At 40.0% G+C, this 24,171-nt stretch overlaps 1 protein-coding gene across 9 annotated transcripts in view; it reads right to left on the bottom strand.

The window, feature by feature from the left end:
• Map4k3 (mitogen-activated protein kinase kinase kinase kinase 3) overlaps nt 1-24,171 on the bottom strand; it is a 161,727-nt gene that overhangs the window by 25,569 nt on the left and 111,987 nt on the right. For 3 of the 9 annotated variants that reach the window (XM_057762287.1, XM_057762309.1, XM_057762345.1), the window contains exons 14-23: nt 20,075-20,133; nt 18,904-18,966; nt 11,850-11,908; nt 9,834-9,866; nt 6,199-6,237; nt 5,959-6,009; nt 4,684-4,726; nt 2,887-3,046; nt 1,707-1,819; nt 836-877 (exon numbers count right to left, since the gene is read on the bottom strand). In XM_057762287.1, coding sequence (XP_057618270.1) covers nt 836-877; nt 1,707-1,819; nt 2,887-3,046; nt 4,684-4,726; nt 5,959-6,009; nt 6,199-6,237; nt 9,834-9,866; nt 11,850-11,908; nt 18,904-18,966; nt 20,075-20,133 — 662 coding nt within the window. The remainder of the gene's footprint in view (nt 1-835; nt 878-1,706; nt 1,820-2,886; nt 3,047-4,683; nt 4,727-5,958; nt 6,010-6,198; nt 6,238-9,833; nt 9,867-11,849; nt 11,909-18,903; nt 18,967-20,074; nt 20,134-24,171) is intronic. The other 6 variants (XM_057762294.1, XM_057762325.1, XM_057762301.1 and 3 more) reach the window with 3 other exon arrangements.

Here is a 24,171-nt window from a genome sequence, read left to right as displayed (position 1 = left end):
CAGAAAAATGGGTCAATCAAGATGTGAGAGTTAGCCAGTGAGAGGCTAGAGCTAATGGGCCAATCAGCTTATAATTTATGGAGACCTATGTGTGATTTTCTTTGGGGCTAAACAGTTGTGGGGTACCGGGCGGGACAAAAACCCCAACAACAAACAAGCAGGCCTCCGATTCATGTTACAGTTCTTGTTTGATTTCTTGACAATAATGTCAGCGTTGAGTCTGGGTGTCGTGGTGCACACCTTTAATCCCAGCACTCAGGAGGCAGAGGCAGGAGGATCTCTGTGAGTTGAGACTAGTCTGGTCTACAGAGTGAGTTCCAGGGCAGTCAGAGCTACACAGAGAAACCTTGTCTCAAAATAAGAAAAAAAAATCATCATTGAATTTCATATTATAAACTAAGATGCAAGGCTGAGTTAAAATATATAGTCTCGTTAAAAGGACCAATCCGAGGACAGGCAAGACGACTCAGGAAGCAAGAGCCTTCGCCTCCAAGTTTGACCTGAGATTTATTCCCAGCTCTACATGGTGGAAGGAGAAAACTCACTCTAGGAAGTTGGCTTCTGACTTCCACACCCATGCTATGACAGAACCACACACGTACATATGTGAAACAAACACACACATATACATATTCACACACACACACACACACACAAATGTAAAATTTTCTTTTTAAATTGAAAAAAAATTGAGCATGATTTTGATGGCTCCTGCTTGTAATGTCAGTACTGGGAGTGAGGGTGGGAAGCAGGCAGACACAATCAAAGATATACACTAAAATAATTCTTGCTATATTTAGTTTGAAAAATCAATTATTTGATACTCAGTACTTACATGCACTTTCGGTGTTGGGGGAAGACCATTACTAATTGGCTTCTAGAAAAGGAATATGTGTTATTATTTTACTTTTTGCTGTTATTATGGCAAGAAAATGCTGTATTTCAAGCTTATTTCTTTGACTAAAATATACAACGGTAATATCATCATAAAATAAAATAGCTATCCTTAACTTTCCTATATTCTTTCCAAAGTTACTTACAGCTCCCCCAAACCAGTTTGGTGTACATCCTTTCCCTAGGTAACTGTACATACGTAAACATATCCTAGCTTTCTGGGCGGTCTTTCTTCTATCACATGCCAGGCGCTCTGCCAACAAAGGCTAGAGTTCAGAGTTCTCTCCAGGGAGGATAGCCAGCTCTTAGCCAACAGTCACTGTGAAGGGTTAAACCAGCAGTTCTCAACCTGTGGGTCGTGACCCTTTGGAGGTCAAAAGCCCCTTTCACAGGGTTGTCTAAGACCATCAGAAAACACAGATAGTTATGTTATGATACATAACAGTAGTGAATTACAGTTATGAGGTAGCAATGAAAATAATGTTATGATTGAAATCACTACAACATGAGGAACTGTATTAAAGGGTCACAGCATTAGGAAGGTTGAGAACCACTGGGTTAGACTTACATAAAAACCATGATTTATAATGTGCTAAATAAAAATGGACAGGTTTTAAAATGGTCATGTCAGTTTACCTTTACAAAGGTACCTTTATGATTAAATAAAATATTATCACAATAATCCATAGACTAAAATATTACTATAGTAATTATGGAATACACAATTCCTATGGTTTTAGTCCTTGTAAGTGTAACACTTGCTACACAGTGAGAAAGGACACAAGTGTGAGTGCACAGACACCAGCACTTACTGGCACATCCTTCTTCTCTTTTCTGGAGAGGTTGGTGCCTCTATGCTCACTCTGTTGCTGATATAACGATCCGTCTCGTTCACCATTTAGCTGGAAGGAGCTCACTCCATTTCCTTCAATAAGATATGTTTAGATATATTGTGAAAGGGCTATTTTTTAATGAAATATTTCATTGAGACAATTATTAAATAGGAGACTCATCCTGTGTTTGAGATCTCCCATTCAGAACACTCATCGCTGGGCTGTTATGTATGTTCTTCCAGTTCAACCTACTTCTGACATTTTAGGCAAATTTAAATTCAGGTAGTATCTGAGTAAACATTTATTTTCATTAAAAGAGAAAAACTGTAAATTCGGAATTACTTTCAAGGAGTGGACAATTCATATTACATATAGTTACCAAGAAATGGTAACAGTGGGGAGAAGGCAGAAATCTTTAATAAATAAATAAAAAAAAAGGAAGAAAGAAATGGTAACAGCCCATTTAAAAGGCTCCTCTGAACAACAGAGGACACTTCACAGTGATGAAACAGTACCTTCTAGTGCTAATTTATACAATACCTATAAACATCAATTGCTTTTCTAAAAGTGATTAAGAAAAATTAAGGAGTCAAAGACAAACACCTTTATCTTTCCTAAGACAGAAGCAGCCTACAGCCAAACACATTTCCTTGTTTCTTCAAAGTCTGATTGAGACTTGGATGCTGTGGCTAATGATGAAACAGACAGAGCAGTCTCCAAAGGTGGGAATGCTAATGGGCTGGAGCTGTAGAGATGGTTCAGTGCTAAGAGCACCTCCTGGTGCTGCAAAAGACCCAGGTTCACGTTTCAGCACCTTTTGGTGGCTCACAACTGTCTAACTCCAGTTCCCTGGGATCTGACACCCTCTTCTGGCCTCTGTTGGCACCAGGCATGCATGTGAAACACACACATACCTTCAGGCAAACACACACATGAACATAACAAAAAAAAAAAAAAAATAGGGGTAAATGTCCCAGGCTGGCTCACAAGGGATCGTGTCCCTGAAAGCACTCTGCACGGGAAGCAGAAGGCAGAAGACAGCCTAACAGCCACTGCTCTTGCCATCGCCCCACACGGGAACTTCAGTCATTTCTTGGACAGTCCCTTCACTTCTAGAACGAACACCTGTAACAGACTGGAATCTGTCCTCTACCCTCACCTAAAGCAGCAGGCTTCTGTGGGGGTAATCTGGGGGGAGGTGGTCTAGGTGGAACATGGGATGGCTTTGCTGGGCTCCCTGATGAGGGACATCTCTTGATTGTTCCTTGATTACCATCCTCAGCAGAATGCGTATCCTGTGGTATGAAGATGGATTTAGGCTGAAATCACATAGAAAAGGAAAACAGTGATTAAATATAAGATTACTCCTGAGGTAAATTAATACATACCAGAGACTTTCAAACTGTGTTTATTAGAGAAGTGTCAATGGTATTTAAGATTCAGGCTATTTTATTACTTAAAAATTATCCTGAAAATGTACACTAGAATGTGCTGAATTTCGCAGCTGAGGGAGGAGCAATATGAATTGGTTTCTATTCCCTTCAATTAGTGTCTTATAAACCGTCCTAAGTAAAACTATTCTGTCTTTGTGATTATACTCCAACTCAACTGCATCTCTTTTAAGTGTTGAAGTTAATCAATACTTGTTGGGTTAATCTAATCTGTCCTTTAGACAACTCAGAATGTTTATGTTAAAATATAATCTTTCAGATTAGGAACAACAGAAGACAGCAATTAAAATGATTATACTGGAGAACACCAGCACAATAAGGATGCCCAAGAAACTTCCTCAAGACAACAGTTTGCAGAATGCATCAGTTCCTCCACATGTGTCCTCATGATGCCCACCCACCAAAGGAGTCTCCACACACAAGTGAAGCACCTTTCGGGACACTTCTCTCAGTAATACAATGGAAACAAAACACCAGTAGGGCCAAGATTGGTAAGACTCCAACTCAAACTACAACACAACTTAACTTTTGTAACTGAAACTTGTGACACATATAAACCTGTAAGATAAACATACCATATTGCTATTTGTATCCACTCATTTTATCCTTAAAAAAACTTGTATATATTGTATACATGTATGAAATTAAACAAAACCCTGTAAGTTGTGATTTCTTTCTTATCCAAGATGACTTTGCAGGTAAAGGATTAGTTCAGTGCAGAGTGCTTGCCTACTGTGCACAATGGTCTGATGGGGAACTTTAGCCAATCACCTTCTGTTTAGGGTGTGTCCCCCTGGGGCCACAGAAAAACAGATAAAATACCAGGTGCGCCCATTTTTTCCTCTTTTGCCCCCCCTCTTGAATCGCTGGAACCCTGGCTTTATAAGTTTATTAAAAAGTTTTTTCTTCTGTTTATTAAAGCTGAATATTATTTCAAATAAAAGGGGGGGGGCTGGAGAGATGGTTCAGCCATTAAAGGCTAGGCTCACAACCAAAAATTTAAGAGTTCGGTTCCCAGCACCCACGGCTGTCTCTCCAGCCACCTTTTATGGTCCCAGGTTCAATCCCAGCAAAGCCAGGGAAAGGGAGAGGTTGGCGTCACACTGTTTTCCAAAGCTACTGTACTGCTTTTGTACTTTTAATTTACAATTATTTTCTGAAAATTAAATGTCTGTGATGGCAGTTTTTTCCTTTGTCCATTCTCAGCAATCAACTAATGGTAGGTTACAGATTTTAAGGAAAAATATCTTATGAAAATTTAAGATTTCTAGTTAGGTGGAAATAATACCAATCTAGAAATCATTTCAAAGTAAAAATATTTAAAATGTATTACTTAGGTAACTACTGAATCATCATTTTTAAAAAGATCAAAGTAAAATTATGTTCTCAGATAATAATCCTCAGCTAGTTTTCTTTATGGTGGGAACAAGAACAGGCTACAGTAACGCAGAGAGCAAGCAGCACAGGAGAGCGGTGTGCAGGGTGTGAACAGCGAGTCTGTTTACCTTTGGTGGCAGGGGGGGCGGGACTTTTGCTTTCATAGTTGAACTAAAAACACAGAAAATATAGAGTCAGAGCTCTGCATTTGACAAATGAATTATTAAACACAATTATTTTTCAAAGATACAGAAGAAAAGCCTTCAGAGACAAATACTATTTTCTGGCTTCATGAGATTTTTTTTCTAAGATATTTTGTAAAATGTCCAGATTCTATTGAAATAAACATTTAGAAGTAGGTAAATGTTCATCTTCTTAGTTTCAAATGCTGAGAGTGATCCAAAGTGGAAAGACATCCACAATTCTATTTCAATCAAAAGGTAAATAAGGATACGAGCAGCAATCGGGCTAGGGAAATGGTAAGAGCATAAAGTGCAGCATACAATGTGTCTAGGTCTCCCCTGCTGTAGTGTTACAATTCTGACAAAGGGCTTATTCCAGTTACGGTTCAAGCATGTGGTCCATCATGGCAGAGTCAAGGCGGCATGAACTGCTGGTCACATCAGAATTCAGTCAGTGCTCAGCTGGCTTTCTCCATTTTACACAGTCTGGGGTCCTCTTGGAAATAGCCCCGCCCACAGTTAAGAGGGGTCTTCTCACATTAACTAATCTATTCAAGATAACTCACCACACGCCTGTCTGATAGGCAATTTGGGATTTTTCCCAATTCTATTCTTTGATTACTATTATAGATTGACTTTACTCTCCTTAAATTCACAGACTGATGAGAGAATTCTCAATGTAATACACATAAAGACAGGGCTTTAAGGAGGTCATTAAGGTTAAATGAAGCTATAGGTTTGACAGAAATGAGATTAAGAAAAATAACTGTCCTTTGCCCCACTACCTACACACATCAAGAAAAGGCCATGTGAACACACAGATGGAGGTAGGAACTTGATGAGTTCACATGTATATAGCACATTCTCGGCCAACCTGGACTACAAGAGACTCTGTCTCAAAAGCCAAGGTCGGGGTTGGTAGGTGCACAGCTAAATAGAGGAAACCATCAGATACCAAATAGGCCATCAAATAGGCTAGCACCTAGAACCTGAATTTTCTAGCCTTGAGACCTGGGAGATTATGTTTCTGTCCAACCCGCCCAGCATAAGACATTTTTGTTATCCCAATCTGAAGGAGAGCAATCCAAGCGGAGTAGATCAACAATGGCACAGAGACTGAGGTACAACTTATGTTAGAATTATGATTAATATTAAGCTGCTAGAACTGACACAGGCCAGATGAGATCCTTTCTTTTTACCAAAAAGAGCAAGAGAACTTACTGTTTAGAGTCATCATCTCCGTCATCATCTTCTAAGTGAGCCACATGTCCTCTAAAGAGAACAGATAGCATCATTAGATGGTGAGTCTCCCCAGAGCAGCTACAGAGAGGCAGGAGGACTGACTGCAGACAGACTGACAACTAAAACTAACAAGCCACACATGACAGAGAAGGGGAAAATGATTTAGCTCATCTATGACATAAATAAAGTACTTCAAGCTTAAATAAAAGTTGTAATTACCGCTGATGTAATTCTTCTTCAACAGACTTTAGAAGACTCCTTAAAAGACACAAGCAAGAAGGAGCATGAGTAAAATGGTACCACGTGTTGTCACTTCTATTACTCTGTTTATGTAAGTGTCCTGAATACATTTGCCACACTGAGCATTTCTGAGCCACAAAGCTTGTTTTAATGAGATATCTCTATATTTTTGTTGCTAATGTCTTAAAAATGTATCTTAAGTGAACATAAGTAAGTTCTAATACTGACTAAAAATTACTGATTCAAACAGGAGACAATGCAGCATGAAATGCCACAACAAACTGACGAAACAATCGCAGGCTCAGAGCCAGGGATTTCCAGGACTCAAATTCTACTTAGAATATTACACTTGACACCAGAAATGATATTTTCTCTTTTTTAAAATAAGGAGGGTGGCACATTTTGGCAGACTCATGCTCTCAGGCAATCCTGCACAATGGAGCTCAGCATATTGGCTTTCTGCAGAAGCATGCACGCGTGTGCTGTGAACACAAGAAAGTAGCGGCAGTCTGTTTTCACGGAGGACACTCACCCATGTGAGGACTGCTCTCGAGGGTGCACAGGCAAACACATTTGCATTTACGCAAACTAAGGCTGTGTCAGACCACCTCTGAGGGTTTTATCATTAGGAATGATGTTTTAAAAAAAAAAGGCTTAAATTGTCAAGAATGTGAGAGATTTGGGGTGATCCTGAACACGGGCAATTCAGGAAGCACAACCTTCTCCAGGCTGCTGCAATCACTAGGAGAGATGTATTTTCCATAAACCTTGTAAGAAGCACCTCAGTTTTCTTGGAATTATCACACCACGAAACCCAGAAGGCATGGTTAGCTGTCTAGTGTAGCAATGAGCAGAACTGTCTTACCCATCAAGCACTCTAAGCAGGCTAGACTGATAAGTTTTCAAAATGACCAGTTATGAATCTGGAATGGCAAACGACACAGAAAAACAATAAACCAATTTCTACCATCCCTAGAAAGAAAAAACTGAGGTGTGGTGTGGTAGTTCAATATCCTGCTAACTGTGAAGCTCTTCCAGGACCAGCTCTAAGCAACAGGCGCTTATGGCAAAGGAGGGCAAAGCTGGCATCTCTGCAGGCCCCGTGGCCTTGGAGAAGTGACCTCAGTTTGAATGGATACGCTTCAGTTCCTCGTAAGTAAAATGGGAATTACACTAGTACAGAAAGTACACGAAGAAGAAACAGCTGGATATGGGAAAGCAAGTACTTCACTCCCTGTTCTGAAGGGGGACCTTTGAGAAACACTTGCCAACATTAGATCCTGGAGAAGCCTGCCTCCTACAGGAGGGTCTGCAAGGTCCCACTGTCTGTGGAATACATAACCTTTTCAACTCTTATTTCTGCGGCTGTTTTCTAGAAACTACTGGATATGTGATATAACAGATTAAATGAAGTAGAAGTCATGACAACTCAGCTATCTTCTTGTAGTGTGAAGGAAATATGAAAAAAAAGGAGAAAACAATGCCATTTCTTTACAATTATTACTTTGTCAAGGGAAAATAGCTCTTTTCATAAGAATACTGCCTGCTACTGCCCAGCAGTTTTCCTGGGCCGCAAAGGTGGTTACTTGCTCCGGTCAAGTCACGTGAGAACCACCATCGTGCTGTCGGGAAGAAGCTGAAGTGGAGGCATTTGAGCTGACCCTTTAGGGGGAGGACTTCAAACTGTACAAAAGATGTATTTTATTAAGTATTAATATATATTATTTGAAAACAAATATTTTTGGGAAATCCTTTAATTTTCCATACTAAAACACTACACAAGCAACAGGAAGTCCTCAGCATGGTGATGCTGCAAAGGGCCCTAGACCAAAAAGATTTGAGTAGTGCAGCATTCCCAAGTTAAGACTGGTGTCTCTGGGTGATGGTGGGCTTTCTTATCATCCCAGAAAATAGAAAGCTAGCAAGGCAGCAAATGTCTACAATCCTATCAGTGGCCTGGGTCACAAAGTGAACAGGCAGTCATAAACAAGCAAGCAAAAATACTTTTTCTGAGCATGTGGCAGTGTTTTCTTTGGGCATCAGGATTTGAAAATAGGAAGATAGTTTACATAAAGTTTCACTTTCTGTTACCACAGCCAACGGGATTCACATGGCTATCGGGCTTTGTGTGTTTGTGTGTGTGAGTGTGAGTGGGTGGGGAGATGCTTTCTGTAGCCCAGGCTGTAGTTTCTGGCCTCAAACTTGCTATGTAGCTAAAGACAGCCTTGAGTTTCTGATCCTACCTGCACTTCCTGAGTGCTGAGTAACAGGTGTGAACCAGCACATCAGTTTTTGGGTTTTGTGTGTGGTGCTGGGGATGCCCCGAGGGCTCTGCAGGCCAACAGGCACCCTACTGACTGAGGTGAACCCAGCTCTGACATTCTGATCTCAAGTGAGGTTCTTACCAGAAGTTCTCTAACAACATCCATTGCTTCTACTCATGTATCTCCAGGTCTCTTACTATGGATTAAGTAGTTTGCTACAAGTTATACATTCCATCAAGTCACATAAAGGGCATGTAGATGACTTTGTGCCTTTACGACAGAGAGTTTGTTGAGTGATGCAGAACAGCACCTGCAGCCGAGAGCCCTGGAGAACACGTGACCCCGAGTTACTCAGGCTCTGTGCCGCACAAGAACAACTCTATCTGAAACTTGGCTAGGAAGGGATTTTTTGCTAATAGAACTAGTTGAATTACTATTGAAATGATGGAAAATTTGATGAAAAAAAATCTAAAAAGGAGCAATGTATGAATGCAGAGTTAAGTGACAAGGCAGGGAAACCGAGGCGGGAAAAGTCTGAAACTGCCTTCAAGCATTCAGCACATCCGAATGAGCGAAGGGGTCATGCGGCTTGTTACCAGTCTTACACAGTTGCCAGGCTGACTCATACAACCTGTGTACGCACTTCCCTGACTGCATTTAAAAGCAAGAAACTCGTTATTCCTCTAAACTAGAACAGCAGCTTTATCTACGCCCTAACATAACTGACAATTACTCAGTAACTACTTACACATAAAGACAATTAGTAAGTGCCCACTAAGCCCCGTGGTTATTTATTTCTCCTTTAGCAAAGAGGCAGGTACCATTATAACCCTCACTTTACCAGAGACAATGGTAGTTGAGTGCTCACAGGAAGAGCTGATGCAGGCTGGGCATGGATGGTATTGGCTACTATGGTATTCTGTGGGGGGAACTGCAATTCGACCCATGCTTTACTCCTATCCAAAGACAGTAATCTTTACAACTCTGCTCTACACTACAAGCAAAACCAGACGGTCTGGTTCTTTTAAAAAGAACTGCTTTGATAAAAACAAAAACCTCAGAAGAAGTGACCCCAGTTACACCAGAATTCAAAAGAAAAGGTGTTATCTGGGTTGAAGTCATAGTTTATAGTATGTACCTTCTGTTACAGAAAGCAAAGTCCATTTAACAAACCTAACTGATCCTCTTTGAAAAAAGTAGGAGATCTTGATTTTCAAAGTACTGCCTAGTTGCAAGAATATAGCAGCCTTGTCAATACAGTAAGAGAAGTGCTACAACCATGCTCATGTCACATGTATGTATACACCTACACACGAAACACAGCCAGGCTAAGACTTTCGGCCAACCTACCTTGCCAATGACTCGTTATATAGAATACAGTTCCTTAAGCAGGGATCCAATTCATCAGAAAATGAAGGGTGGGCAATTATTAATGTTTTACCTAGCCAAAGTAGCTATACACACTAAGAAAATGTCTAGCAATAAAGAAAAAATCAGAGAATGGGAACTAGGAAATCTGGAAAAGGATTTATGGCTGTATTACTTTGCATTTTGTGAGCATGTTCATTTAAAATGAAAGGGTAAGAGATATATAGTCACCAAATTATTTAGCCTCTTTAGGTACATGAATTTGGTTGTACCGGGTCCTTAAAATCAATGACATAATTAGAAAAAAAATTAATTACTTTTTTAAATTTACTACTCCACAATGACACATAATCTATTCTTTGCTATCCACTAAAACCAGGACAACTTAAGAGCAATTACAGTTTAGGTAAAACTATATATATAGATTTTTTTTTTTTTTTTTTAAACCAAGGGAATTTTATACTTGTCTTTCACTTTAAGGAAGAGAGAGGCTACGGGATGATGCACGTCCCAGTACTCAGGACGCAGAGGTAAGGATGATCTCTGCAAGTTTGAGGCCAGCTGGAACTACATAGTGAGACCTTACCTAAAAATAGATACGTGAATAAACAAACAACAAAAGATAAAAGAAGAAAAAGAAAGACAGAGGCTAATAATGCCCAACTCCTAATACTTTAAATTTAATTGAAATTTACATTAAACAAACAGCGTATTTCTTTAGCTTTTCATTCAAAGCCTTTTTTTCTGTACTGGAAAGTGTACTGAGGTGGGAAAATGAAGTACAGGTGTTGCGTGGGATCTATTGCTCTGTCCCACTGAACTTCCCCTTGAGGGAGGGGGTAAAGTTGGCGCAGAGTCAAAGGTGCAGACCCTGGGAGACAAGCTCCATTTGTTTTAGGAAGGGGAAAGCCTCATATACCCCCACACACCCAGGGAGGGGAAGCAGCAGCACTGGCATCAGGGTCTCTCGAAGCTGCTGGAGACTGGTTCAGGCCATCTTGTCTCATGTCACAGCAGCTCTTGCTGAGGCCCCTTGGCAGACCTAGGTTGGCTCAACTTGAAGAAGTTACATACTGCATGTTCAGATAGAAGGTTTAGCCCAGTTTTGCAAGGGCCTATTCGGCCCCAGGCCCTTTTGTGCCTGGGCAAATATCTCCCACACAACAGATTATAGTAAAAGGAGAAAGACATGATTTTCAGTACTACCCATCAAACTAAGGTATCTGTCAGTAACCATTATTTTTCAACTGCTTAGAGTATGGGAACAGATGCTTCAGCTCTCTGGTGTAATCAAGACTAAAATTTTAATGTATATTCATCCTCAGACTTCTCTGGTAATTTAAATACTTCCTTACAAATAGACTTATATTCATATATGAAATCAGGAAATATGAAGGTAGGAGGGGCAGTCTTGTCCTTGGGTTCTAAACTCCAGCTTATGATGAACTTGCAGAAGTCCGTAAACAACGTAAGTCAACAATGCTCTCAGCACCTAGACAGTGCCCGGTATGGAGTAGGCATTACTAGCTGGTAAATTTATTTCTCATGTGAAATAACTTTTAGGAGTTTTATCTATTTTTATTGCTAGTGTTCTTTAGAAGACCATCACAGCTAAACTTAGGATGAGGATTTCTGAGCAGTATGAATAATTCAGCTGTTTGCAGTGGTCAGCACATCTGGGAGATGCACTAAGTTACTTTTGTAGAGGCAAACAGGTCAACTTTAGAAAGAAATCAGCTGCTGAAATGCAGATTCATTATAGCTGAAGTATACTGTAACAAGAAAGATCTGCAGATTAGGTTAAGAGAAAACATTTGCGCTGATCCTCCCAGATGACAATTACTAAGTACAGATGAATAGCAGAGAGACTATGGGAAAGTCAAGGGCACAATGCACAGCATCTACCAACTCAATACAACGTACTACCTTAAGAGTTAAATATAAAATAATATAATATTAGAGACAACTACTTTGAATTTAAATTTTAAAAGAACTTACTTGTTTCCACCCAAAAAGTAACTACTTTGGTGTCCTTGTCCGTACTCTAACTGTAGATCCTGAAGGCATAAAGCAGAACATTGAGCACAGCAGTATAGCAGTTGCTACAAACTATAATACATACTATTTAAAAAAGAAAAGCCCCAAGCCCCAAATAAATCTGTATTGCTATATACTCTTAAAAAGAAGGCATGGTGGCACTTTCAACAATACGAGATAAAAGTCTGTATCCTGATTTTCATTATTCAAGTATTTTTCTAGGATTTTTTTTTCCAAGTTTCATTTGTGGCTATTGTTACTGTAATTAGTATTTGTAAAACTCAGCTTGTAAGAAAAAAGCTCAAATAAAGTACTATCAAGATACAATGAAGCAAAAAAAAAAAAAAAAAAAAAAAAAAGGATAAGCCACATGAAATGTCTCGGTTTGACTTTGCCTGTGGCATCTGAATGACCGTGTATATATACACATTCACATACGCTACTGCTGCTTCATGCAGGTGGTTCATGCTGCAGAAGTGAGGTATGCATGTGATCTTGTATGAGTCTGGAAACTGCATTGAAGGAGGTTTAGAAGGGTTTAAAGTTAAAACAGCAAAGTTTAAGATGAATAAATACAGAGAGCTTCTTTCCTACTTAAGCATTTGACTCAATGCTGCAGGTTGCAGAGAGTTAAGGATGAAAAGCCAGAAGAATGAGCAATGGCTCCACTACACCATCTTGAGGAAAGATGGACCATCCAACAACCATCGCAAGAAAGCTGCCTTCCTCTCTTTTAAAGAAGCCACTGTCTCCAATCACTGATACAAGGAATCTTCTTTCAAAGTAACAACAAATGTGCGACTGGAGCTCTTAGAGCAGTCACCTTGGGATAATCTTCCAAGGCCAGAGATGGTGCTAAGGTCTCTAGAGTTTCCCACATAGAGCTAAGCACTTCTCTTGGATTTTAATGTCTCCAAGTCTTGTACAGCAATCCAGGCCACGAACTCCTCAAACACAGGGAAAAAGGCCAAATCTGTCTGCCTTCCTTTCGGCCATGGTCTAACACAGCACCTTACACACAGACTGTACTCTGAGTGGTAAACATTTGTTCAAATGCCACCTCTTTTGTTTCCTGGAAACAGGCAAACACTTCCCCAGGGTACAGATACTCAGAATCATAAACATCTCAAGTCTAGAAGTCTAAGATTAGAGCACAATTCCCCACAGCACACTCTACTTTAAGATTAACTTCAAGGTCTGTCCAAAAAATCAAAATACTGATTTAGATAAGGTTCAAATTTTGTCCTCTTTTAATATTTGTTTGTGTTCAGACGTGCATATAGTAACTACTCTTACCAATGACAGCAAAGATAACACATCGTAAATGAAAAAGAATACATGTTTTCCTTAACTTAGAATAAATCTTAAAATGACCAAATCACCAAGTCATAAGCCCACAGCTATTATTTCACTGTCCAGTTTTAGCGGCCGTGACTTTTTACTTTATGCACTGGAATTCGGCTAATAAAGTACTTATCTCTATGAATGCTTCTTAAGTTCAAGCCTACCATCATCGGGTACAGATGAACAAACCCTCTAACCAGAGCAGCAACAGCTTTAGCCAATAGAATCTCATAGACTTTTACTTAAACAGCAGCTTCACAAGCACACTTATGTGCAGAGTGGACGATGTCTTCACAAGCACACATATGTACAGAGAGGATGAAGTCTTCACAAGCACACACGTGTATGGTGGATGATGTCTTCTGTTGATATGTAGGAATATCCACTTAGCTGAGAGATGACATTCAATAGCAGGTTGACAATAATTACCAGGAAATGAAAGTCAATCAAGGTCAAGAGTATATTTAAGGTAAAGAGAATTATTTAAAATAGCAAGAGATATTTTAATAGAAAATCAAGCATAGACTCATATACAGTCAGGCCAAAGGAGCATGCAAGTTGTAAGTACACCTAAGTCTCCGGTCCATAAGGAAAGCTAAAACTGAAAGGGGCTCTTCCTCATTTATTATTTCTCTCCTGAAATCAAGTTACACTATAATCAAGATGGCTCAGTGGGTAAAGATTCCTGGCATCAAGCCTGCCTACCTGAGTTTAAACCCCAGAACCAATATGGTTGCAGGGGAGAAATAATGCCTAAAGGTTGTCCTTTGACCTCTACCCTCAACATGGTGTGTCCCCACACATGCATACATCATGCACCACACAGTAATAATACATTTTAAAGAAAAGGATTTGGAAGTCATCAGAAAAATGCTACCAAAATTATGCTTGGAAAGAGTTCAAAAGAACCAAGATGGTGGCATCAGAGTCAGAATGCCCTTGAGGATGCAAACATCAGGGGAAAAAAAGTAGCATTAAAAAATTAATGAGTGGCCGGGCGGTGGTGGCGCACGCCTTTAATCCCAGCACTCGGGAGGCAGAGGCAGGCGGATCTCTGTGAGTTCGAGACCAGCCTGGTCTACAAGAGCTAGTTCCAGGACAGGCTCCAAAACCACAGAGAAACCCTGTCTCGAAAAACCAAAAAAAAAAAAAAAAAAAAAAATTAATGAGTGATCATGCTTAATTACACAGTAATGTCAAAGCAGTAACAACATGTTAATGTAAAAAACACTGAAAACATGCAATAACTTAGAAGAGACTCAGCCTGGGGACTCAAACAACAGTTGAGACAGTTACCCTAGCACATGCTAAAAAGCTTTAAGAGAGAAAAGTCCTAACTTCAGGGGTTCCTTTCACTGAGGGGCAGGAAAGTCTAGGGAGGAAATTCTAAGAAAACAGAAAAGAGCTAAGAAAGGCTAAAGCCCTCACAGTGCGATGCTGGAGAGGGAGGACACACACACTCCAGAAAGTGTTACTGTAGCTTTCTATGTCATGTCACCTTGGGAGACTACAGTCTATACCAGATGAGAAAACAGCAGGAAGTCAACAGAACTGAGACAGTTGGACACACACACCCTAACCAAGAAAAAGAGCAGGAGAGAATATTTTTCTTCATAAAAAGGAGAGACAGAGAAAATTATGTCAGGAGTAAGAATGGTTAGTAAAATCCTTTTTCATATGGAAGATGATGTGAAGAAATCAGCTGGAAATGAATCCAAGACAATACCAAACAAGTTCATTTTAAAGTCAGAGAAGCAGGCTGAGTTGGAACACAGTATGAAGACTGATCTCCACCAGCCGATGAAGACTGAGGGGCCATATCTGAAGAACATGACTTTCATACTGCATCTCAGAAAGGTGGTGGGTTAAATTATTCTTCCTTATGCCTCCCTAACAGTTAGCATGGGATTTTTAGCTGGGCACGGTGGTGCACGCCTATAATCTGAGCACTTGGGAGGTGGAGGCAGTTGCATCTTGAGTTCGATACTAGACTAACTCTATATAGAGAGGCCTTATCTCAAAACAAAATAAAAAAGAACAAAATAATAAGCAAACAGCCTCAAAAACCAAAAATATGAGCCGGGTGGTGGTGGCACACGCTTTTAATCCCAGCACTCAGGGGGGCAGAGGCAGGCCGATCTCTGTGTGCAAGAAGCCAGCAACAGGTTCCAAAGCTACAGAGAAATCCTGTCTTGAAAAATAATTAAAAAAAGATTTTATTAGTTTCCAATGAATTATCAAAAATTAGTGAGTAAAATTAAGCATATTTAAATAAATAGCATCAGCTGTGACAGATTTGAAACATAATCTTTTAATCTTGATATTATTTTGTAAATCAAACAGACCCATTTTTATGACTGTGGACAAAATTCTTACTTACTATTCAATTATTGCTTCTATGACTTTCAGTAATGCCAGCAGTTTTCAAAACCCAGACTTAAAATGTGGGAGGCCCCATACCTAAAATTCCATTCTTCTGTTACAGAAAGCTTTGGTGCTTTAAAATTTACTCTTGGGTAGCAACAAAAATTGAGGTTATGATACTCGAAATTCATTTACAAAATCCTAAAGTGAATATTCTCAGAACTTAGAAATAGCTGGTAACCTTGCCTGTTTACACAGCAAGGTAAAAGCACCTCTTTTGGGGTTCCCCAAATCCCATGTTGCCATCTTGGTGTCAGCAGCCCATTAAGAGGAGAGCCAGACATTCTGGGTTCATTGGGTATTTAGTGGGTAGCAACAAGTTTTCCATTTTTTGAGACAAAGTCTCATATAACCCAGGCTGGCTCTGAAAGCTCTGTGTCCCTAAGGAGGACATGGAACTCCTGATGGTCCTCCTGCCTCCACCTCGCACTGCTGTGAGTATAGGCATGTGCCAACATTGCTGCAATGAACACTTATGAGAGCTGAGGTGGATGGATTCCTCACATTGGCTTGGAGGACTATTACTAGGGGGGAAAAGAGAAGAAAAGAAAAACAAAATGAAGAAGTGATGGCAGTGTCCCTTGTCCACAGGTGCGGGTGCACACACACAGCAGATTCTAAAACATTTAAAGACAGATTCGCCATTCATTCCAGCAATTCCACTTCTGTGTACATAACAGCAGGGATCAAACCTATATTTGTGATCTGTGGTCCTAGTTGCATTATTCACAGTAGCCAAAAAATAATGCCAAAATGCCCACCAACAGATGAAGAAATAAGTAAAATGTGCCATTTACATAAATAGACTACTTTTTCAGTATGATGAAGAAAATTCTGACATATGAAATGTGAGGGAACCTTGAAGATGCTTGAACACTGTGTTGAGTGATGTGAGCCAGTTTGGATTACACTCATGCAGAGTCTCTAAAATAGTCACCTCCATAAAGAAAACCAGACTGGTGGCCACTGGGACCAGTGAGAGGGAAGGCATGGAAGTTCAGTTTGGGAGGATGACATGTGCTGGAGATGAATGGTGTGCAGGGAGTCTGGGATGTACTTTAAAAAGATCAAAATAGGAGTTTTATACTATGTGTGTTTTACCAGTTTTTTTTTTTAAGAGAAACTATGGGATATGTATATTGAGGGAAGGGAGAACCCATTTCTTCAAAGAAAAGCAAAATAACATGCAAGCAACCCGAGATGATGGGTAGAAGCTATCATACAGCACAGGGGCTGAGGCCACTAGCCCCAACTGTTATGCTTAGCCAATGAACAAGGACAACATTCAGTTCCTTTGCATCTTGAAGGCTACAGTTGTAAAACAAGGAAAATAAGTTAATAAACAATCTTGTGTGCCAAGATGATTATGGCATCAGTAGGTGATATAATCATGGGGTCACTATTAGATATATATTCTCTGTTGTTGATGAAAACACCATACTCAGTGCTTAGAATACCACACAACATGTAAAACTGTCAACATAAACGTCAGTTTTGTTACCACTAGGAATGAGCTTTTACAGCTGATTTTTATGAACTGTAGCATCTCATTTGTCCTTTCAGAGCTATCTATAGGTTAAAGGCCCCTAACATCCTCCTCTGTCACAGATTCCTCTAACTGCTCCCCTGTATCACAAGATGCTCCTGACTCCAGGACAGGGATGGAGAGAATGCCCCAGTAGATCTAAGGAGAGGAGCAAGGTATATGGCAACTCTGTCAGGTTTGGGGGCTGGTCACAAATGTTTCTAGTCCTAATGTCTGATATTTCTGCTCTTGCTGTCACCCATTCTTCACGGGGGATATTAGTAAATAGTGGGGTTGACTTCAACTTCCGAGTCTGTGACCTATTTGCTCTGCAACATTCACCAATTGTCATTCTCACCTGAATATCTAATCCTGAAGAAAATGACAATCTGGAAATGACTCTTTTCTTTAGATTTTCTATTTCACCCAGGCCTTCAGTGGTTAACACTGAAACTCTGCTCTTTTTACTTTAGGAAACCATTTGAAACAGGCCTCTTGCTTTGGAGTCATACATCTGCTCAATCATGTGGCTTCCCGTAGCCTCCTCCCTACCTCCAATGCTGCTTCTGTGCAATAATCAGTTTCTATATTTTTCTTCACCACAGGGTCTCACTATGAGTTTGAGGCTGCCCTAGGACTCAGGCTGTTTTGTTGCTCAGGCTGGCCTTGAACTCAGTTCTCTACCGGCCTCAGTCTCCAGCACTCGGGAGGCAGAGACAGTTCAAGGTCAGCCTTGTCTACAGAGCAAATTCCAGGGCAGTTAAGGCTACACAGTGAAATCCTGTCTCAAAAAACAAAACAAAACAAAACAGTATCTAAGTAGTAAGTACTGATTTATCTAGTAAGATAACAACTTCTCTCTCTAAAAGAATGTTTAAAATCTTTTGTTTCATAAATATTTTAAGACATGAATTTCAGCACTTACATAAATATTTAGACTAACCAGGACTCAAAGAGGTATCCAATCAAGTTAGAGAGGAAGAGAAAGAAAATCTCATTTGAGGGGCAGAAAAGCAGAATCTGAGAATTGATGTTGGGGTAACTTGGGGTTCTGGCCAGCTATATGAATAGAAGGAACTACTAAGCAATGTTTTAGAAAGCAAGAGTTACCTAATATTTACTAGGTGAAGTTTTCCTATGAAATTGGAAGATAGTCTTAATAAATACAACTTCAGGGATGCTGTACAATCCAGATCTTTTCATGCAAAAAGTAGACATAGCATAATGCTAACAAGTTCAGAATTTCATCTGACTCTACAGTTGACATAGGAATAAATTACTTGTTCAAGTTACACACAATGCATGCAATATATATAATATATACAGTATAGTAATATATATTATATAACATATAATGCCATTTATACATGGTATCAAATTATATATATATGAATGTATATATATAAATGGTTTATCATTCATTGAAACAGATATAAAATTGAACATTTTTACAAGGAAATGTCATTTCTAAAAAAATCCTTCACATGTAAGAAATTTAGATACTAATGTTTTTTCATAAAAGAAAAAAATGTTTACTACTGTTATTCTACACTTGAGTAGATCTGACTTGTCATGGGAAAGTGACTACTTTCTTTTTATATATAGAGGCTTGCTAAATGACAAGCCTTAGTTTATGAAACAATAAAAATGGACCAAATGTCTGAGCTTAAAAGAGTTAAGACTAAAACAATGCTGACAAAAAAATCAGAAGATGAGAAATACCAGATTAGATCTTGCAGTGTAGTATATTTCTTCTGAACTGTCGAAAAAACCATCACTGTCGGGCTGTTTAGCAGAGACCAAGAAACCCAGGTTATTGACACTTAGACGGACAAGCACAAACTCACAAGGGACACTTTCACAAGGGAGATGGGTCCTGCTAACACAATTTTACTAAGGCAAATCCAAAATCAAATGATGGCAAGTGGCTTCCACACAAACAGCATACAAAACTGCTTAATAACACAGTCATTCAGTTAGTGCAGACCTGCTCAGGCTGCCTTAACAAAACACAATTAGCATTCATAAACGTTATGACTGCCTTAATTTTTAACCTTCCCTACCCTTCTACATGAATGGCAGGCTTTAATGTTAAAATATGATCATTTTAGGATTTTAGCAGGCTCCTTCTTACAATAAAATCACAAGACAAAGGCTAGTGTCTTCCTTTGTGCAGTCAAGGGGTGAGGATACGAATTCAGTTTCAGAAGAAAGCTCTTACTGTAGCAGTCTTTGGTATTAGTAGCTACTATTTTCTTCTAACATATTAAATGGGAAAGAAAAATCCCACCATACTAAGGATCTGCAGTCTTGGCAAAGCAATTTTATTAGGATTATTTTTTAAGGTCAACTTTCATTCTTCTATAAAGTATTAACTACTCAAATATTTGCACAGCACTCTGCCTCCAAGATTGCACTCCCATGGCAGCCTCATGAGCCTTTACATGCTGACAAGCTGCGTTTGCTACAGACAAACAATCTATTCTCCATGCCTGCTCTGAGCATTAGTACTCTAAATATGCCAGGTCAGCTCTGCTGGATTGCTGGATGTTTAGAGACCATGGTACTTTTCCTAACAAATACAAAAAAAAAAAAAAAGAAAGAAAGAAAAAAAGAAAGAAAGAAATCCCCTCAAAACCAAACACAATTTAAAAAATTACGTAAAAGACCAGCATTTAAAACACTTGATCAGAGAATGGTAAAACTTATCTCTTCAAATAATTTTTTAAAATACTCAATTTCAGCAACACAGATTTATTTATTCAGTATTTCGAATTACAATTTTTTTCTCCAAAAACTTTTGAAAATATTAGATACATCAGTACCAATGTATCACAAAGGGAAATTTAAGATTTATGTTCAGAGGTTAACATACCAAGACCAGGGTACTTACAAGTTCGTGATGTGGCTCTGTTTCCTTCCGTAAGGGAGGATCAAATTTTACTTGGCCAACTGCAAAGAAAAAGAAGTTATGTCAGGGTATGGGATGTTTTCTTCCCTGTTTTTGCTTGTTTTGTTTTGAGACAGGGTCTTATTATTTTAGCCCATGCTAGCCTTGAACACAGGAACTTCCTGTAAATATTAAGTGATGTGACATTTTAATTAATTAATTAATACATGCATTACTGGGAGTTGAACCAGGGCCTTGTTCATAATAGGCAATTACTCTGTGCTGAGTTTTATCCTTGGCCCACTAGGCATTTTCTACAGTAAAAAAAGTAACAAACAAAATGACATGCTGAAATCCGGATCTAACTTACTCATGTGTGATGGTCTAGCATAAGAGACCTTTTACTTGGCATTTGGGTATTGGGAGGGTAGAAATCAGTTGGTGTGGGAGTGACTTCTGGTCCCAGCCTTGAAGACTGCCTGCATCCTCTCCTATCCTAGATCAGAGTTTGTGGGGATGACAAAGCAAACGTGCAGAGCCTGAAGGGTGACCTTCAAGGTAAGGTTCTGTCTTTCCAACGCTAGTTTGGAGGAAAGCCCTTTGTGAGGGCCTTTAGCTAACAGTCATGTGAGAACAGAAGCAACCATCTAGCCTAGCCAAGCCTTCTATGATCACAGTTAGGGGTAATATCCTGACAGGTAAGTCAGCAGAGGCTCTGAGCCACAAATACTCACCAGGCTCTGATGGTTTAAAGAAAACTGGCCCCAATGCTGAGCCACCAGAGAATGAAACTGTTTGAAAGCATTACAAGGATTACAAGGTGGCCTTGTTGGAGGAAGTGTGTCATTGGCAGTGAGTGGGCTTTGAGGTTTCAAAAGCCCATGCCAGACCCAGGCTCTCTCTCTCTCTGCCTGCAGATCAGGAAGTGGATCTTGGCGACTGCTCCAGTGCCATGTGTGCTGCCATGCTCCCTGCCATGATGACAGACTGACCCTCTGAAACTCTAAGTTAAATGCTTCCTTTTCTATGAGTTAACATGGTCATGGTGTCTCTTCACAGCAATGAAGTGAAGTGTTGGTAACAGGGACTGGGGTATTTTGTGAATGAATGGCCCCTACAGGCTCACATATTTGAATACTTAAGTCACCAGGGAATGGAACTATTTGAAAAGATTAGAAGGGGTAGGAGGTGTGACCTTGGACTGAATAAGCTTGAATGCTTTAAATGGGGTTTATAGGTCCAACCTAGTAGGAACATGGACAGTGGTGCTGAGGGAGATGTGGACTGTAGGGGACCAGCACAAGAAAGTTTCAGAAGGGAAGAATACTAGTAACTGCCCCAGAGACCATTCTTGTGCTATCTTGGCAAAGAATATGGCTGCCTTTTGCCCTTACCCTAAAAATCTGCCTGAGGCTAATTGAAGAGGTCTGGATTAATGGCATTGGCCGAGGTGATTGTAAGATAACCTACTATTGACTGTCATGTGCTTATTAGTAATAACTCTTACGCAGATCTATAATGAAAGGGAGTAAGCTAGACAAAGGAAAACAGAAGACGCACAGTTAGAAGGGAAAAGAAACACTAGGAAGTATGATGGAGCAAGCACTGTGCTCAAGGAAATAGACTAAAGAAAAGTCTTATGCTAAATGGACTAAAGGGAGTGGTGACCTCAGGCCAAGACCCTACCCAGCTAAGCTTCCAACTTGTGAAAGGAATTCAAGAAAAGCTAGAAAAGTGAAGGAAACCACAATAAAGTTCTGAGGCAGACATAATTGACAGAGGGGAGGGGTTGTGGTGATTTGAAAGAAAACGGCCCCCAAAGGGAGCGGCAGTATTAAAAGGAGTGGCCTTGTTGAAGTAGGTGTGGTCTTGCTGGAGTAGGAGTGGCCTTGTTGGAGTAGGTGTGGTCTTGTTGGAAGAAGTAAGACTGGGTATGGAACCAGCCCAAGAGAACAAAGTGTGTTGCAGTTAACAGAACTGAAATGAGTTGGAGGTCTGAAGAGCACTCTAACATCAGACATGGAGTTTGGAGTTTGCCTAGCTGGGTTTTGGTCTTGCTCTGATCCACTATTTCCTCATTATGCCCCCCCCCACTTTGAAATGATAATATACATTCTGTGCCATTTTATGTTGGAAGTAAATCTTTGTTTTGTTTTTTTTATTTTATAGGGGGTTACAGTTAAGAAATTCCCATGAGTCTCAAAAGAAAGTTTGGCCTTTTAAACAGTGTTGAAACTGTGATAGCCTCCTGGGATTTATGAAGTTGGACTGAAAGTATTTTTGTATTCTTACATGGCTACAAGCCTATGGGGGTCAGCCAGTATAATACAGTGGTTTGAATAAGAACGGGCCCTACAGGCTCATATATTTGTATACTTAAGTCACCAGGGAGTAGAATTACTTGAAAAGATTAGAAAGGTTAGGAGGTGTGGCCTTGTTGGGCTAGGTAGAGCCTCACTGGAAGAAGTGTGTCACTAGGGGTGGGGGTGGGGAGTTTTTAAATTTCAAAAGTCCATGCCAGACCCAGGCTCTTTCGGTTGGCCTGCCAATCAGGATGAAGTTCTCAGTTATTGCTTCAGTGCCATGTGTGCCACTATGCTTCCCACCATGAACGCAATGGACTGACCCTCTGAAACTATAATGTGGCAGTCTGAATAAGAATGGCCCCCATAATCTCATACATTTGAGAGTTTATCAGGGAGTGGGTCTATTTGAGATGGACTAGGAGGTGTGGCCTTGTTGGGTGAAGCGTGTCACTAGGGGTGGGCTCTGAGGTTTCAAAACCCCATGCCAGGCCCATTTCTCACTCTTCCTGCAGCCTGAGGATCAGAATGTAGCTCTTGGCCACTGCTCCAGTGTCATGCATGCCTCCAGTTAAATATTTTTTTTCTAAGAGTTGGCGTGGTTATGGTGTTTCTTCACACTGTTCCAGGCTTCTGACCCTGAAGATCTTTGTGAGACAATGTATGTTTTCAGCCAACTGAACTGTACTCAGTCCCCTACTCTCCGGTGCTCTAATGCACTCCATGTTTCACGACTTTCCCCTTTGACCTCTCTGCTTTAAAATCCATGTAAAGGACTGAAGGCCCCCGAGATGACATAGTCACAAGTATAAAGATTTGTGAGGTGACTAAGGCAGGAGAATCAATTCCACCATGGGCTATATAGAGGGTTCAAGACCAGCCTGGGCTAACAACAAAACCAAAAGGAGAAAATAATTAACAACAGTTAATTATTAAGAATGTTAGCCAAAGGGCTGGAGAAATGGCTCAGAGGTTAAGAGTACTGGCTGCTCTTCAAGAGGACCAGAGTTCAATTCTAGCACTGATATGGCCATTCACGGCTGTCTGTAACTTCAGTTTTAGGGAATCTGACACCTTCACACTAATGTACATAAAATAAAATTAAATAAATTATTTTTAAAAAGATGCTAGTCAAAACAGATATTGTCAACCAAAGTTAAGAGAAAGAACTGGTCTCATAGCATAATTACTTTCATAATTTTTTTTTAATTTTAACTTTACACATAAAGTGTAAACACGGGGCTAGAGAGATGGTTAGTCATTAAGAGCATGGGTTCCTCTTCCAGAGGACCTGGGTTTGGTTTCTAGGACCCAAATGATGGCTCATGATCATCTGTTAACTCCAATTCCAAAGAAATCTGATTTCCCTCTTCTGGCCTGCATGGGCACTGCATATATATGACTAACATACATTCAGGTAAACACTCATACATAGAAAATAAAAATAAATCCTTTTAAAATTGTGAATATTTAGTATTAAGAAAAACCAACAGATTTGAATATCTGACAATAGAAGGCACAAGTTTTCAAGTGCTGAGAAACAGTTCTACACAGCCTAGCTATGTGTGAGGGTGTGTGTGAGGATGTGTGCCCTGGCAGAAACAGTTCTACACAGCCTAGCTATGTGTGAGGGTGTGTGAGGGTGTGTGCCCTGGCAGAAACAGTTCTACACAGCCTAGCTATGTGTGAGGGTGTGTGTGAGGATGTGTGCCCTGGCAGAAACAGTTCTACACAGCCTAGCTATGTGTGAGGTGTGTGTGAGGGTGTGTGCACTGGCAGAAACAGTTCTACACAGCC

Source organism: Chionomys nivalis, chromosome 1 (genome assembly GCF_950005125.1).
Source record: "Chionomys nivalis chromosome 1, mChiNiv1.1, whole genome shotgun sequence".
NCBI lineage: Eukaryota > Metazoa > Chordata > Mammalia > Rodentia > Cricetidae > Chionomys > Chionomys nivalis.
The sequence above is the reverse complement of the archived record's forward strand: the minus strand, read 5'-3'. Positions and strand labels throughout refer to the sequence as shown.